At 60.8% G+C, this 15,841-nt stretch overlaps 6 protein-coding genes across 6 annotated transcripts; 2 read left to right on the top strand and 4 right to left on the bottom strand.

The window, feature by feature from the left end:
- Positions 1 to 593: 593 nt before the first annotated feature.
- JDV02_006624 (uncharacterized protein) lies at positions 594 to 1,356 on the bottom strand (the record flags this gene model as incomplete). Its single annotated transcript, XM_047988036.1, has 2 exons — positions 594 to 1,095; positions 1,166 to 1,356. The coding sequence occupies 2 exons, from the start codon at positions 1,354 to 1,356 to the stop codon at positions 594 to 596; spliced, it is 693 nt and encodes a 230-aa protein (XP_047844027.1).
- Positions 1,357 to 2,742: 1,386 nt separating this feature from the next.
- On the bottom strand, positions 2,743 to 3,485 carry JDV02_006623 (uncharacterized protein; the record flags this gene model as incomplete). The annotated part of the gene is made up of 2 exons (XM_047988035.1): positions 2,743 to 3,249; positions 3,330 to 3,485. The coding sequence occupies 2 exons, from the start codon at positions 3,483 to 3,485 to the stop codon at positions 2,743 to 2,745; spliced, it is 663 nt and encodes a 220-aa protein (XP_047844026.1).
- Positions 3,486 to 4,175: 690 nt separating this feature from the next.
- On the top strand, positions 4,176 to 6,321 carry JDV02_006622 (uncharacterized protein; the record flags this gene model as incomplete). The annotated part of the gene is made up of 2 exons (XM_047988034.1): positions 4,176 to 4,556; positions 4,618 to 6,321. 2 exons carry the CDS (start codon positions 4,176 to 4,178, stop codon positions 6,319 to 6,321), a joined length of 2,085 nt encoding a protein of 694 aa, XP_047844025.1.
- A 982-nt stretch (positions 6,322 to 7,303) lies between these two features.
- JDV02_006621 (uncharacterized protein) lies at positions 7,304 to 8,365 on the top strand (the record flags this gene model as incomplete). The annotated part of the gene is made up of 1 exon (XM_047988033.1): positions 7,304 to 8,365. The coding sequence occupies one exon, from the start codon at positions 7,304 to 7,306 to the stop codon at positions 8,363 to 8,365; it is 1,062 nt and encodes a 353-aa protein (XP_047844024.1).
- Positions 8,366 to 8,455: 90 nt separating this feature from the next.
- On the bottom strand, positions 8,456 to 12,643 carry JDV02_006620 (uncharacterized protein). The gene is made up of 2 exons (XM_047988032.1): positions 10,955 to 12,643; positions 8,456 to 10,895 (listed from the first exon to the last, which is right to left on the bottom strand). The coding sequence occupies exon 2, from the start codon at positions 10,799 to 10,801 to the stop codon at positions 8,825 to 8,827; it is 1,977 nt and encodes a 658-aa protein (XP_047844023.1). The 5' UTR covers positions 10,802 to 10,895; positions 10,955 to 12,643; the 3' UTR covers positions 8,456 to 8,824.
- A 911-nt stretch (positions 12,644 to 13,554) lies between these two features.
- On the bottom strand, positions 13,555 to 15,812 carry FMT1 (Methionyl-tRNA formyltransferase). The gene is made up of 3 exons (XM_047988031.1): positions 15,355 to 15,812; positions 15,056 to 15,171; positions 13,555 to 14,971 (listed from the first exon to the last, which is right to left on the bottom strand). Exons 1-3 carry the CDS (start codon positions 15,808 to 15,810, stop codon positions 14,224 to 14,226), a joined length of 1,320 nt encoding a protein of 439 aa, XP_047844022.1. The 5' UTR covers positions 15,811 to 15,812; the 3' UTR covers positions 13,555 to 14,223.
- Between the last annotated feature and the right edge of the window lie 29 nt (positions 15,813 to 15,841).

Below are 15,841 nucleotides of genomic sequence, written 5' to 3'. Positions count from 1 at the left end.
GGTAGCAAGTGATGCTATTCGCAAGGCAACCCCATCCATCGTCAGCCCCACCTGCCCACGTTTTTCGCCCAATCCCGAGTCGCCTTCTACTCTCGCTCCTAGAAGTCAGTGCAGAAGCGTGATCGATGCCACCAAGGACTGCAAACGAAGCCACGAAATGGCGAGGCCTATACTCGCTGCCAGAACCCCCAACGGGCATGGCAAAGGCCCGAGTCGTCTCAGACGCAGCTACAGCCAGCAATCGCAATCAACAGCACCAGAGGAGAAAGGAAAAGGTAGTTAGACAACCATCTTTGCGAGTCAAAAACAGCGCTTCCATGAATAGCGATTCTTTCTTATAGTATATAAGTTTCATATAATACTTGAGGGGCTTGCATAGACAACGTCAAGCCATCAATAGCAAATGGGATATCATGTCTCGTCTGGCGAGACCAAGCGTGCCGTCTTCCGTCCGGTCATAAAACATTATTGCCCGCTGTTGACGCCGCCCCTACCAGACCGACGCCAGCACATTACCACTTCCGTTCCACTTCCCGGCTCTCTTTGAGCGCAAAGTCGACCCTCGCGGCAGCTACATGTATCTTGCACCGCCACTAGACGCGAGCGCCACGCTGCCAGAAGCGCCGGCGAGCGGGTTCGCCGTATCCCTCCTTGGAGGTTGCCGCAGACCGGCGCTTCTTAGAGCGACCGGCGCAGCAGGTGATGAAGACGATGACGGCGGCGGCGAGCGTCAGGATGGCCGAGACAAGCATCAGCCAGATGCCGGGGCCCCACGAGGCCCTTGCGCGGTCGTCGTCGTTGACTGCGCGCTTGATGATGGCAAAGGCCACAAAGTCGCAGATCATGGCGATGATGGTAATAACAAAGGACAGCAGCGAGAAAATGGCGGCCATGAGCGAGCCGCAGATGCCCGTGCCGAGGCAAAGCAAAAAGGCGATGAAGCACAGGACCGTCGCGACCGGGTGCAGCACCATGGCCCGCGTGAGGCCCTTGGACGTATTCTCCGAGGCGCTAGAGAAGTCGGTACCGGCGACCGTGTTCATCACGGCCGCTGGATTGTAGCCGATCCTCGCGTTGGAGCATTGATCCGTGTTTCTGGACGATGTCAGTGGCCTGCGCCGCCATGGAGACCCATACACTGGGCTGGGCAGTACACGGAACATACCTGATGCCGCGGTGGCAATAACCATATGTGCCAAAGGTCACCTGCGTTCCTACAACGGTGGGCCCGAGGTCGACCTTGAGTATGGAGATGTTGTTGACGACGGGCGCCGTTATATTGACAATGATGAGCAGCACCGTCGCGACGAGTAGCAGCAGCGTGCCAATGTGGTGAACAAATGTGCCAAACCCCATCTTGATTGCTCGATTTCCGCGTATCCCTTTGGCTATGATTCGGCGCTTAAACGACGATTGTGATGATCGAAGCTCGCTGGTCAAGGGGTCCGTGATATGGCAAGGAGAGAGGGAGAGCTCGAGCAGACGGCCTGGGGGAGGGAGGGCGACGACCCGGGCTATATGTTCCCTTGTGAAACGAGCACCCATGCAGGTTCTTGGCTTCGGCAATCAAGACGCAAGCCCTTCCAAACTGGCCGACGTCATCAGGCCACATCCTGGTTGTGCTGCGTCCAGGAGCGCGGCCGGGGGGGGGGGGGGGGGGGGGTCGCACCCGGCCTGGCAACGTCGATGCGACGCAGCGCTGCAGCGCAGCACCGGGAGCCGTCCGTCGACTGGCCTGCCCTGCCCTGGCCTGCCCTGGACCGTACTCGTGTTGGGTAGGGCTGGTGGAGGAGGTGGTGTGTGGTGGTTTGTGATGGTGGTGCTGTGTGGGTGCCTGTTCTTCCGCCGTCGCGGCACCCCTGTCCCGTGCAATCGTCGTCGACGAAATCAAAATCATGGCCAGCAGGGGTGGGTGACGTAGCTTCGGCAGTGCTTGCTGCCAATGGGGGCGCGCTGGAGGTGTCGGGTGGGTCGACTAGTTGCCCTGATTTGAGCCACGCCACGCCCCAGGACGCCGCAGCAGACCAGGGGGGTGCCGTGGTCCGTGATGCGCGCTCTTGGTGTTGTGGCCGGGTGTCGGCTTGTGATGTGGCCCAGCAATTGCGCGGCGCGGCGCTGGGCAATGCTGGGCATCTTGGCGGCCCAACGTCAGAGCGGCCACACCAGCGCTGAAAGCAGGGAATGCCTGCGTGTCTTCGAGAGGTGTGAGCAGGGCAGACATGGCTGGGCTGTGCCTCGAGTGTCTCCACCTACAGTCCTCCCTCCCTCCGCAGATGGATGATGGGTGATCGATCATGAATGCTGACTGCGAGCTTTATTCCGTATCGGGCTATGCGTGGGCAAATGCCGCCAACCGAGGGCGTCTCGCGTGAGTACGCACACTGTCTCGAACCCAATTTCTGAAGCTGCGGTTTGGTGCGATCTTAGTCAACAACCCACCCCTAGCAACGGCGACAGGCCAACAACGTCGTCCGTCAATCGACAATCGAGGCGAGGGTCGCGACACTGCTGAGAAACAGATGGGCGCAAAGAGGTTCGAGAAGCCGCGTCCCGACCGACGTGCGCCCCGCGAGCCCATCCCATTGGTGTCGCGTTGCCCGTCTTCTGTTGTTTCTGTTCTGTTTCTGTGGGTGGCTGACGATTCGTGCGGGTCCCGTTTGGGAACGCTGCATCATGCTAAATCGGGCCACTTGGGGGGGTGCGCAGCGACACCCGGCGTAGCTATTTCGCGTTCGTCGTGGCTCAGACCTTCACCATCTTACTCGGCAGCCAGCTCTTCAGCTGGAGCCGTTTCGCCTTGGGATCCATTTTGGGACTGCGCCCAGTGTGCGGCAGCCAGTGAGACAGACCCTCGGCCGCCAGCGTCTTTGGAAGGGCCTGCTTCAGCGTCGCCGCCACGAAGGACCGGTCTGTTGCGTAGGCCTCCGGCCACGTATGATGGAGCGGAGACCCCGACATGGCGTACGCGTGGTTGTAGTCGGTCGCGGGGAAGATGTCGAGCCTGAACTCTTTGGCGTCGGCAGCAGCGTCGGCATCGGTCGAGGCGGGCGGGTCGGCGGCGCCCGCGTGCCCGCCCATTACGGCAGGCTGGTTCGCATGAAAGCTCGCGCCGGCGCCCTCGAGGCCCGCGGTGCTGACATCGACTCTCGCGCGAGGCGGCGGCAACCTGTACGTGAGGGGGCTGCCGCCGACGAGCCTGGTCGCCGTGGCCGCGTCTTTGGTGACGGACACAAAGTTGGAGTGAAAGCCCTACCGAGAGTCAGTGTCAGTGTCAGAGAGACGTCGCAGCCGCGCGACACTCGGTCGCGCAAAAGCCCGTGGCCTCATACCGGTTCCATGCGAAACAAGTCGACGCGGCCATACTGCTCGAGCACCTGAAGGACGGAGCGCCGCTCGGCAAAGGTCGAGGGCGCCGGGGACACGAGCACTCTGATGGACCGATCCCGCATGGAGCTGCGCGCTGCCCGGGCGGCGAGAGGGGACATGATGCGGCCGGCACAGAAGGAGGGAGGGGGGGGGTTGGAGTTGTCTGTTGAGGATGCAAAACTCGTTTGCTACGCTGCCGTCACTGAATAGATGGATTGGCGTGAGACCAGGACGGACAGCTCGGCGAACTGAAGCGGCAGCAAAAAAGCTACCAAGGTCCCGTCCCATCCCGTCCATCCAATCTGCCTAGGTAGGCGTCGGGCGGTGGGCAATTGAGTGCAACCATTGGTCACAGGAGGCAGCCGCCCTTGAGCTCCAGGCGGGCTGCTGCAACCACTTGACCCGACAGCGGGTGCTGGTTGTGGGGGCAGCGGTCGGGTACCTGTAGCAGGCAGCAACAGCGGCGGCCCAGAGGCGGGCGAGAGGCGGCGGGGCCCACAAGGTAAGGTATCTAACTGGTGGACTTGCCAGCCTTGCGCTTTGGACGAGGGGCGAGGCTGCAGCATCAATTCAACCTCCAACATCCAGCTTCCATCCCATCAATACTACGCCTCACCTGCACTCACCGCCCCAACTCACCCTCTCTCTCGCATCGCGACCCAGGGCTTCTAGATGCAGCTCTAGCCCAGCCCGCGCGCCGTCTGTTCGTTGCGGCGAGTGACGTCTGCCTCATTCAAGCCGCCGCACGGGCGACTCCCTTTAGATCACAACATCAGCCCGACGACAGCCGCGGCCACCACCGAACCATCATGTCGACTCCGACGCCCATGAAGCACGCGCCGTCGCAGCAGGGCCGTACGCCCTCGCAGTTGGCGGCCGCGACGCCCCCCGTGTCAACGCCCTTTTCGAATCCCGCCCACGCAGCCTTCTCCCCGCGAGGGCCTAAGTCGTCGCCTCAGCAGGTTAAGAAGTCGCCTGCGACGTCGGCCCTCATGGGGCAGCCGGCTTTGGGCGCCTTTAACTTTGACAGCCCATCGACGGCCGCTGCCATGGGTGCACTAGGCATAGGTGGCGCCTTCGACATTGGACTCGATAACAGCGTTGTCAACGGCCTCGACGCCATTGGCGCCGCCCTAGCCACCGAAGACGACAAGCTAAAGCGTCTCGATACCATCTTAAAGACCTTGTCTGTATGTGACCCCGACACTGTTGCTTTTGCCCAGTACCCATAATTCTGACGTCGAGCAACAGAAGCAGGGCCTTGTGAGTGAGGCCGGCATTGAGCGTCTCGCACAGCAGATTGGGCTCGAGCTCCTGTCCGAAGAGCAGACCACCGCCGACGGCCGCAAGACGAGGACCTTGGCTATTGCCGGATCTGCCATTGCCTTGGACATTGTACTCGACAACAACATTGTTCAAAGCATCTCGCTTGCCTACCACGGCTCGGCCCCGGCCGTGTCGCGCCACATGGACGACGCTGCGCAGATACTGCTTCGTGACTTGCAGCTGCTCCCAGGCCAAAGTCCGCTGACCAAGAGCTTGGGAGGCTTTGCTTCCAACTTTGGGCGCCTGGCAACCCTAGACAAGCTCAGCATCGTCCCCGGCCTAGATTGCCACGAGGCGCTATCGGGCATCTACGTCAGCCTACAACGGCTGTACGACTGGGACTTGTCCAAGCTGCGGGAACAAGCGAGCATGGCGGGCAAGTCCGACAGCTACGTCGCGGCCATGGCCATGTGTGCGCGACACGGCCGTCCTGTCATGCACGCGCGCGGCAAGGTTGGCCTGGCACTTCAGTACTGGAAGCAACTGCGGTTCGTTCCCCCAGCTTCGGACGCCATGTCTGCCTTTGCAGACGAGCACGAGAAGGTCTGGTCTTTGCTCCTCGGGTGCGCTCCCATCGAAGGCATGGGGCTCCCCCCTGTTAGGGTTTCAGAGAACTGGATCTCCAAGGCCATCGTCAAGGACGAGCCGTCGCTGGATCCCAGTGGCATCCCCTTGGATTGGCAGGAGCCCGAAAACATCTCTTTACCCCAATCCGAGGAGAACAAGGACGCAGGCATGGAGATGCTGCATCCCGATCTATCGACGACGCGCGTGCCCCGGGTCATGTTCACCGTCACCTTCGACCCTCCCGTTATGCTCCCGCAAAACGACTGGGCGCGACTGTACATGATCGCCAACATTGAGCCGCCCAACATTGAGATGAGCAATAGAGGCGGCCCACCGACGTTTGACAGTCTTCTGTTCCCCATACCTGCTGGAGTTAAGGTCGATCCTAGTGAGGTTCGCACGCTGTCGCGTCGGCGCGAGGTGTTAGTTTACGGCCAGGACGGCACGGCCACCACTCGCGTGCACAGAAACATCCTTTACATCTACAAACCCATATACTCACAGACCGTTTCGGAAATGCCCTTCTCTCATCCGCGACAGCTCATTGACATGATGCCCCTGCTACGGCAATACGCATTCCTCTCCACACTCCTCAACAGCAGCTTTGGCGCCACGACTGAACCGTCGGCATCAGTCAAAGAAGATACTACCAAGTCGAACAAGGACCAGGGCAAAGGCATGTCAACAACGACTACGACCCGAGATCAATTGGCAGACTTTTTCGGTAATGACGAACCTGCCGCCGCGAAAAGCAATGAAGCCAGCACCGAGGCGAGCAGCGACGCAGGCAGCGACGCCCAGCTGGACGTCATTCTCTGGGTCCACCCGTCGCCGCACCTGCAGATCGTGTTCCCGCTGAACACCTCGACAGCAGACGTTACCCTCAAGATCCGTGAGGGGGGGACAGTGGAAATCGTCGAGGACAACATCACGACGTCTAGTGGTTCTGAGGCAGCCGGCAAGGGCAAGGGCAAGCAGTTAACGAGAGAGACGCTGGGCAGGGCCCTAGAGCACCTCGAGGACTTGTGCAAGTGGGCAGAGTGGGTTCGCACACGCTACTGATGCTGAGGGAGTGCGAAAGATTTGTTACTTACTGCTTTAACGATACCCCATCTTATCTCACGGCGCTGCCGCGATCCGACATGCGACCGGTCAGGTTGGTACGGCAGTACTTGGGGCCGATTGCAAGGAAGCGCTGCACATGGTTATGCCGTCCTGCATTTAGAAGCAGCGTCACTCGATCCAGGGCTCATGACAAAGAGCAAACACTACACAGGTCGTCTGGTGGTCTATTACTGGTGTCCTTTGCAGTGGTGCTCTGACCGGCAGTTGATAAGCTCATAAAGCCAACTCCAGCCGCACATCGGCCTTCGTCTCAATATCCCTCCCTATCCCAATCACATACGAGCCGGCCAACGCAGAAAAGAAGTATAAATGGATGTTCCATTGCCAAGTTGGTTCTTTATGTATCTCACGACAGACTACCCCTAGCAACACCGGCAGCCAGGAATAGGCATTCGTATAAGTCTCTGCAGCGAACGGGTGCGGACTCATTCTGTACGGCCTCAACAATACAATACGTATAACAGTCTGCAAACTTGACCACTACCTGTCTCTCAACTTTGCGGCCAGGGTTCGAACGACCTGTGACAGGAGCTTCCCACGGCGGCCGCGTCACATACATATGGCGGACTCGAAGGCGCGGCAGCAACCTCGCAGGCTGGACAGCAGGACGCTCCGCCGCGTGGCCAGCAGCGGTCGCGCGTCTCTGCGCAGCAGCATCGTGCGCGCGCGGTCGACGTCCCGCGCGGCCCTGGACGAAGCCGTCGGCGTGCTGCGTCCCGCGGTGCCGGCACGGCGCGGCTGCTGGAGTGACGGCGGCGGCGGGGAGGAGCGGCGGGGGAAGCCGCAGCGAGAGCACCGGAGAGGTGGGAGACGTGCAGAGGCAGCGGCGGGGACGCGTTTGGGGGAGGGCGATGACGAGGAGAGGACGAGGCAGGGGACTATGGCCCGGGCACCGCCCCCGAGGAGGGTCACTAAAGTTATGATATCCTGGCCATTGGAGACGCCGGGCAGGGGCACGACGACGACGACGACGACGGACGATGATGGAGATACGGCGCGCAAGACGAAGAGGAAGAGGTACGGCTTCGCACGAAACAAGCAGAATAAAGGGGCGCCGAACAGCCCCCCGCCGAGTCCACCCCCGACGCCCCGACCGCCGCCGACGCCGCCTCGCACGCCGCCCCCTCCGCAACAACAGGACGGCACCGGCTCGGCACCGGCGCAGCGAGCGGAGAGGCCCGAGGCGGAGACGGGCTCGGAGGTGGTTGCGCTGCCACCACTGCTACTTAGCGTGATGACGGCCAAGGTGCAGAGCCCGAGGCGCAAGCCGCTGCCCGTACCGCCGTCCATCGCGCCGCCTCCATGCTCCCGCTCGAGCATCGCGACGACCGCCTTGTCCGTGTCGCCGTGCTCCCCGCGGTCCCCTCTGGACGTCGATACGCCCCCGCTTCCGTCACCGTCGTGGTCGTTGCGGGCCTCGTCGTTTCCCCTGCCGCCGCCGCCGACTCCTCAGCCGACGAGGAGCAACTCCGCGAGGGTGGCTGCGGCAGCAGTGGCAGGAACAGCAGGAACAGCAGCAGCAGGAGGAGGAGGAGGAGGAGAAGGAGGGCATGGGAATAGAGCCAAGGGAAAATGGGCAGGTAAGCACAGTCCTCGCCCAGACTCGACCACCCTGCCGCGCTCCCCGTCGTCGTGCCGCCACTCGTTCCCGCCGCGGAGCAGCTCCCTCGACCCGGAACGCTTCTACGCCCTGCTGCACCACCACCATCATCATCGCCGCCCCCGCCTCCGCTGTCGACGCGACGATACAGATGCCCCGAGGCCAGCCGCCGAATCGCAGACACAGACGCAGTCGCAGACGCACTACTGGCTCCCCGTCGAGGACGTCCTCGCCGGCCTCCCCGGGCGCCACCACCTACCCCCGGGCCACTGGGAGGCCATGCTCGACCTGGCGCACGCGGTGAGGCTGGCCGACGCGCGCGACAGCGGGTACGACTGGGTGCAGCTCGTGACGGGCTGGTGCGAGGAGGACGGGGGGTGAGCGGAAAGGGGGGGGGGAGGGCAAGGACGTAGTAGCGCGCAAGTTGTTGTCGGACAGACAGGCGGCGGGGCTGGGTCACGGAAGACGGCATTCAAGGGGTAAGGTACGTAGCATTAGAGGTACAGATAAAGGGGAGGGAGATGAAGAGGGACAAGGTGCAGAGGAAAAAGTATCGCAGCAGGGTCAAGCTGCTGTATTCCTCTTGCCTGCGTCTCGGAGCACCAAGCCACCTCACATACATATCATCTCTCCCGATAAGAGAACTAAGTTGAAGTACAAATTATATCAAAGTTACCATCAATGGAAAATTCCAAGCACTAAGTTAGTAGCCCACACTACACGGCAGATTCCCTAGCTCTATGGTATCCATGCTTCAACCCAATCGCAACCCCCGGCCCCCTGAAAACGCACTTCGCAACAGCCAGAAATCGTGCGCTATGAAACCGACGCGGTATCTCTCTACATTATCATGGCCACCAAGGCGCCCATGACGGCGAGGCCGCTAAAGGCCGTCTTGCCAGCGCCGCCGACGACGACCGGAGGCTTGCATTCGGAACCCGTGCAGCCCTCGTTGCCGCCCGGCGTCTGGACAGGGGGGATGCGGTCGGTCGGGACGCTGCTGCCGCTGCCGCCGGGCGGGCACGCGGGGCCGACGCATGGCGCGGGGGCCGTCGCGGTGGGCTTGTAGACGCCGGTGGAGTTGCGCCCGCCTTGCGGGATGGTGTGCGTCTCGAACACGACGGGGACCTGGCTCTTGGGAGGGACCGGAACCTCGGACACAGGAATCGCGCCAGGACCGGTGGGAACACCCGTCTGCTCGCCAGGGCAGTACGTCGTTGTGCTGACCTCCGTAGTGACTTTTCCAATGGGGCAGTTGGTCACGGTCGGCCCGCAGCTCGTGATGGTGTATATCTTGGTCACCTTGGTGGTGATGGTCGTCTGGCCTTGGCTATGGGCGGGCTTGTTGGTCTGCACCGCCGTCGTCGGCTCATGCGAGTCCGTCTTAGTAGCAGTGACCGGGCAGACCGTGGTGTACAGCGGGATCGTCTCGGTCGTAACGTAGCCGCCCGTGGGGCAGTGAACCGTAGGCGGGCACTTGGTGATGGTGCGGACAGTCGTCGTGTATACGGTAGACGTGGTCATCTCTTCCGAAGAGCTTGAGGTAGCCGACGGCGCGGGCGTGGTAGTGGGAGTGACAGGGCACACGGTCGTATACAGCGGAATAGTCTCGGTCGTAACGTAGCCGCCACTTGGGCAAGGGACATGAGGCGGGCACTTGGTCACTGTGTGGACCCTCGTGGTGTAGACCGTAGAGGTGGTCAACTCGACCGTAGAGCTATGCTTCATTGTCCTCGTGAAAGAAGCATGCACGCTAGAAGAGTCCGAGGCCGAGGCCGTGGACACGGATGAATCAGATGTGATGGATCTGGTGTGGGAATGATGGGTCCTAGTGAAAGATGAGGTGGCAGAATGGTTGTTCTCGTCAGATGTTGTCTCGGACGTGCAAGAGGTAGAGGCCGAAGTCGTCGTCTTGGTGGAGGCGGTCGAAGACAGGGTGTTCGAAGTTGCCTGGGTCGAGGAAGCCTTGGTCGAAGAAGGTGAAGTCGAGACCGTCGTCGACGAAGTGGCCGTTGAGGTGTTGCTCGTGCTGGTGTTGCTCGTGCTGGTGTTGCTCGTGCCGGTGGAGGTCTTGGTCGTCACGGTCGACGACCCCTTAGTCGTGACGGAAGAAGTCGACGATGCAGTGGTCGTGGCAGAAGTAGTCGACGACCCCTTAGTCGTCGTAGAGGTAGTCGACGAAGCCTTGGTCGTCGTAGAGGTCGTCGAAGAAGCCGTGGTCGTCGTAGAGGTAGTCGACGACGCCTTGGTCGTGGCAGAGGTAGTCGACGACACCGTAGTCGTGGTCGCAGTCGTCGTTGTGGAAGGCGACGCAGCCTTGAAGACGCGAATGTCCTTGATCTTGAAGAAGGCGTTGGCGAGCGCCTCGGGGTTGCGAGAAATGTAGGTCGAGCAGAGCGACTCGCCGGTCGAGGCCTGGCAGCTAGCCCAGTTGGGCTGCACGGCGTCGCCGCACAGGGCAATGTTGAGGACGAGTCGCTGGTTCTTGAAGATGCCGTCGACGTCACAGTTGTCGCTTCTCAGCGCCGCCACCGGGAGGCCCCAGGTGGAGGTGTCGACCGTCTCGGACGCGATGTTGGCGGGCTCTTGGCCGCTGTTCCACGTGAAGACCTTGATGAAGTCTTTGGTCCACTCCATGGCGAAGACGCCGCCCTTGTCGCTGCCCCAGGGGCCCTTCTTGTCGTTGACGACACAGCCCTGGTACTGCCACTGGTAAGGCGGGTTCTGATAGAAATTGTCACAGTTGCTGGTGACGAGTTCGCCCGTTGTGTTGACAGAGTCGATGTTGCAACGGCCGTACTTGGCGGCATCGCCCATGTGGAGAGCAGGCTTGTTATAGGGATCCGTGTTCCATCCTTCGAGGATGTCGACCTCGCCATTATAGGGCCATGTGGTGTCATCAACGGTCCAGCTGAAGATGGCATCAGTGAGTGGGTGTTGTGACGAGGGTAAATCCAGGAGAAGACTCACAAAGCAGGCCAGACACCGCACGTGTTCTCGGGGAGGTGGTTGAACCTGCCGATGAAGAGACCCTTGTTGAAAACAGACTTGGAGTAGACTCGGACACTGTCTCGCTTAACGTTGTCGGCGAGCTTCGTTTTGGCATCGACGCCCAGGTAAACCTCACCGCCGCTGGTAGAGAAGAGCCCCTTCTTCTCGGCGTCTGCCCTGCCCTGGTAGGTTACATGACCGTGGGTAGGGTCCGAATTCTGTTGTTCTCATGTGTAAGTGGGGTGTCAGTAATATACGTGCACCTCAGGCCCATACCGTAAAGAAATCAAAGTTGTCAACGAAGTTCTTGGAGTTGTAGACGTCTTGGAGCTGCCACTTCTCGGCGAAAGCGCCACCAGCGCAGGCCAAGGCGGCCACGCCAAGGCGAAGGATTGTAGAAGACATTACGATATTTCAAAGAGAGACTGGAAGGACAAAACTGAAAAGAGTGACTTGACGTTTACACACGTCAGAGAACGAATGTGAGGGCCTTTTATGATGGGCACCGGAATGAGTGACGTCCCATAGAGTTTTACGGATCGAGAAAGAAGGGCCAGGGAGAGAAAGTCGGGCGAGAGGGTCTAGTTTTGAGGAGCCGCCCGGAGCCGCCTCATCGAATCTCACGAAGCGTCCGGAGCCGCAGCCTAGGAGAAGCTGACTCGCCCACCATTGTCCATGGCGGTCAAGCCGAGAGCAGGGCTGTGATTTACCCCACTGGCCTACGAAGTACGGCCAGTGGAATGTGGCGGTTGTGCATCTATGGCCGTTCGGGTATAATCTAGCACCACCCATGCGTGATCTCGCGCGGCGTCCAATGGCGGCATGTTATCCCACCCGGAGCCAGCAGTATTGGAGACCTCGACCAGGAGTTGCCGCCGACAAGAGCAGGCCGTAGGGCCGGGCACGTCAGCCCAGGCCCACGGCGTGATGTCCCGAGTGGGTGCCAACCATGGGGCTAAAAGGGGCCGGGCAGGATGGGATGAAGGCGCCCAACGAACGTCCCTTGACTCGGCCGGATGGAGCCTAGCGAAGTTGTTCAACACCATGTGTAGAAGACGATACAGGAAACCTCCGAGGGTCCAGCACATGACGTGGTTGAGCCGCATGGCGCTAATGCAGGAACACTGTTTGTCAGGGACCATGGACGCAGTCTGGGCCAGGAACCAGATTGCGCCGTGGGATATCGTACTGCTGTGCGAACCACACTGCAGCTTGGTCTGTCGTCGCGAGCGTCGGGCACCCGTCCGGATCACCCAGGTTGGGCGCTGTTCTTGCAGCTGAAATTCCTATCAATGGCCTGGAAGCACGAGCCACGAGTCCAAGCTCCCACATTGTCCCACGGTGATGAAGGCATCGTGGACTCGGGCTATCGATTCTTGCCCCTCAGCTCTGCGGTTGGCCCACCGGCAGGGAGCAGGGGTTCTTCAGTAGTGCGTATCCGCCAACTCCGCAAGGCGTCGTGGGTCAAGGGAAGCAACAAAGCCGCCTTGTCCTGTTCGGGTTTCTCTGTGTCGGTGTCGGGCGATCCGGCTGGGCCCGGACGAGGTCCGCTCTGTGACTACCTACGTACCAAGCTTGCCCACCAGCACCAGCGACGAACCGCCCAGCGCTGGGCAGCGCCATCCTTTTTCAATGCAAGATTGGACCACGTTCGATGCGTGCTGTTCGTTAGCTTGGCGTGCGACGGCCGAGACAGGCAACGGCCGTGTCAGTTGCGTCGGGCTTTTGTCAGCTGCGCGTGAGGAGCAGGCAGTCGCCATGGCTTGGGTCGGACCCGAATTAAGGTCACGACTGGATGAAACCGTCTTGCCAGAACGGCCAGCAGAAGGCCCCCTAGTGGAAAGGGGGCACGAACGCGTTCGCGGCGAGGCAGGTGATGCTTGTGCTTTCAAGTTGTTGTACAAAGCACAAACGAACGAAAGGCGGAGCAGCGGCTGACAAGAGCCCCCTTGGTATTCCATGGTAGCCGGCGGGGTCTGCTGAGGTGGTCACTACTAGCCGCTGGCGCCTGGGCCATCCCCTGGCAGGTGCCCAGCGGATCGTACCTGCCCCTACCGCAGCGGCTATAATTCTCACCGACTTCCCAGGCAAAGCCTCCTTCAGCTTCCCTCACTGGTAGCTTTGCTTTTATTTTATTCTTTTTAATTAAGGTTAAGTTGTTATTTCTATCAACAGCGGTCATGTAGACGTCCGTCCCGGCGTTCGCATCTAGCGGGCGGCAGCTGAAAGGCTTTCACGTTTGATGGGCGGCGGACGCCACCAAGCCTGCCAAGTCGGCAGGCAAGTCGTGCCAAGCTGTCCTGTCCATGTAAACTTTGATTAATCGCGACGAACCCTTTATGCGTCCCACGGGGCCACGAACGTTTGCTCAGACGGCCCTGCTGGTCAACGAACCCCTTATGCGTCCTACCACGACGTTCACTCTGACAGCCCTGACTACATTTCAGGGGCTTTTCTTTTGGACCAGCTGTCCTGGCGTTTGACAGCAACGGCCATGCATCAGAGCTACAAGGCGCCTCGATGAGCGTGCCTCGTAATAACGACAGGGAAGGGGGACGGTCGCTTGCGAATACGCAAGGTATGTAGTAAGTATGTACAAAGTACGACGTACAAAGTCTCAAGACCCAGCCCAGCCCCTCGTTCGGTGGACACCAACAAACGAAGACGCCCGGACGAGTTCCGCGGGTCCATTTCCTCCTCCCTTCCGCGTGCTATTCCCGTCGCGCCGGTGGGCTCACCCTGGAGGCAGTGACAGTACCTCAATCTCACATAGACACATTCTCGTACGATCTACCGAGTCGTAAGTCGCAAGTCGCAAACGGAAAATACGTAGAAGATGCTAGGTTGATCCAGGGAGGCAAAGGGTACGACGTCTGATATGTTCTTGCCGTACTCATGCTTCCAAGTGGAGAGGCGCGATGGCGCGATTCCCTCGACGCAGATCCTGGACACGGCATCCGCGGCGAAGGGGCCCGCCTCGGCACAAGAGATCCAGCGCCGTGGTGTTGGGTTCCAGGCAGGCCAAGTTGCATCTGAGAATACGACGGCGATTCCAGGGGCCCTGGCATAGGCCAGTCCAGTAGGTATATACTGGGTCGACCCCGCCGCAGTCGAGTTCCATTCCTCGATACGGAGTACGAGGCCAGCCAGCATTCGAAGCCTTCCTTGTCGACCCTTGGGCTTCGCCTCACAAGGACAGCGGCCCCCCTTGAAAACTTCGTCGAAGCCTCGCCTAGCTTCGCTTCGCTTCACAGGGGCGGCCTCCTCAGGAATGGCCGAAGCCCAGTTGCAGCATTTTGCTCCTTCTTGCCATCCACCTTGACCCGTCGGACCATGAGCCACTCTCGGCAGTTGGCATCGGCTCCATCTCCCTCCCCCTCCTCCTCCACTCCCACTGCCTTGCCGACGCTCACCGCGCATGTTCCCGAGGCTTCGTCCACGATGACCCTCCTCAGATGCGTCGCCCAGTCCTCGCCCGACCCGTCATCGTGCGCAAACTCAACAATGACCTCCTCCCCACGCAAGTTCCCGGCGCCCACTGGCTCCGCATCGAGGAAGAGGACGCGCCTCTCGTGCCCGGCGTCATTCACCGCGTGCGTCCACACCGAGCCGAACACGCGCGCCCGCCGCGCAAACTCCTCGCCCGACGTCCAGGCGTCCCAGTCGACCTGCGCGTCCGCCTTGGTCACCTTGGGTGCGTGCGCGAGCGGCTGACCCTGCGGCGGCCGCCGCTGCTGCTGCTCCAGCAGGCTCTCGTACGGCGGCACGTGGAGCCCATTCCGCAGACCCTGCACGAGCAGCTCAGCACCCCGGGCCGCCGCGTCCTGGATGACCTCCTGCAGCGGAGCGCCTGGCCGCACGGAAATGCCGGGGTGCGGAGTCTGCGCGAGGATGGCGCCGTGGTCAAACTGCTTGTCGTCGAGGGTCTGCAGGGTGATGCCGATGTGCGAGTCACCACGCAGGAGGGCGTGGTGGATGGGCGCGGGGCCTCGTAGACTGTTTTTGTACGATCAGTATGAGCCGTGTTTCGTAGTGACGTAAAGCAGGCCAGTGTTGTTTATCCAAATGAAGGAGACATACTCTGGCAAAAATGACGGGTGAACATTCAGCCCGCCGTACTTGGCCGAGTTCAATATCCTCGGCGGCACAAACAGTCCAAACGAGACTACAACGACGAGGTTCGTCCCGTCGGGCAACTAGATGCAAACACCATCAGTCTCACTTCTGGATCATCCATCACTTATGTTTGCCCTCGGGCGGGACACAGGAAGGCCATTGCTTAGAGCTCTAGAAGAACATTGCCACCAGAGCTTTGGGAGAAGGGCACAAGGAGTAAATCAACAGGAAGAAAAAGCCAAACGAGGAAAATAAAGACTAACATTCCAGTTGCGAAACGTCTCCCGCTGATGCACCCTCAGCCCGAGCTCCTCCGCGACGGCCTTGCACGGCACCTCGCGCAGCTGCTTGAAGCCCCTGCCCGTGCGCCGCGGTGGCAGCACCAAGACGTCGAGCGCCGAGACGAGCGCCGGGTCGCGCGCGCGCTCCGCCTGCAGCGCGCGCAGCGACGCGCAGCTGAAGTCGTCGGAGCCGCAGAAGAGGATGCGCAGCGGGTCGGACGCGCGCTTCTTCTGCTGCTGCTGCTGGTGACAGCGGCACGGCGAGGAGGAGGAAAAGGGCCGTGAGTGGACATGTCGTGGGTATGTGGCGAGGGGGTGCGCCTGTCGTGACAGAGCGGCGGGCTGGACGAGGTGGTTGTGGTGGTGGAAGTGCTGGTGGTGGCGGTGGTGGTGATGGAGGAAGCCCAAGGCGGGCCGCCGGATGATGGGCAGTGTCATGACCGGAATGTCATCCTGTCGCAAAATCTAT

This window comes from Purpureocillium takamizusanense, chromosome 6 (genome assembly GCF_022605165.1).
Source record: "Purpureocillium takamizusanense chromosome 6, complete sequence".
Lineage (NCBI taxonomy): Eukaryota > Fungi > Ascomycota > Sordariomycetes > Hypocreales > Ophiocordycipitaceae > Purpureocillium > Purpureocillium takamizusanense.
Note: the sequence above shows the minus strand (reverse complement) of the source record. Positions and strands in the feature narration are given on the sequence as shown.

What these genes read in the sequence shown, in the direction of transcription:
- JDV02_006620 (XM_047988032.1), bottom strand. Translation starts at nt 10,801, where the DNA reads ATGGGCGATGCCGCCAAGTACGGCCGTTGCAACATCGACTCTGTCAAC.
- FMT1 (XM_047988031.1), bottom strand. Translation starts at nt 15,810, where the DNA reads ATGACACTGCCCATCATCCGGCGGCCCGCCTTGGGCTTCCTCCATCAC. An exon ending in AGACGTTTCGCAACTGGAAT is followed by an intron (nt 15,172 to 15,354) that starts GTTAGTCTTTAT and finishes GTTTGCATCTAG; the next exon opens with TTGCCCGACGGGACGAACCT. An exon ending in CACCCGTCATTTTTGCCAGA is followed by an intron (nt 14,972 to 15,055) that starts GTATGTCTCCTT and finishes GTACAAAAACAG; the next exon opens with TCTACGAGGCCCCGCGCCCA.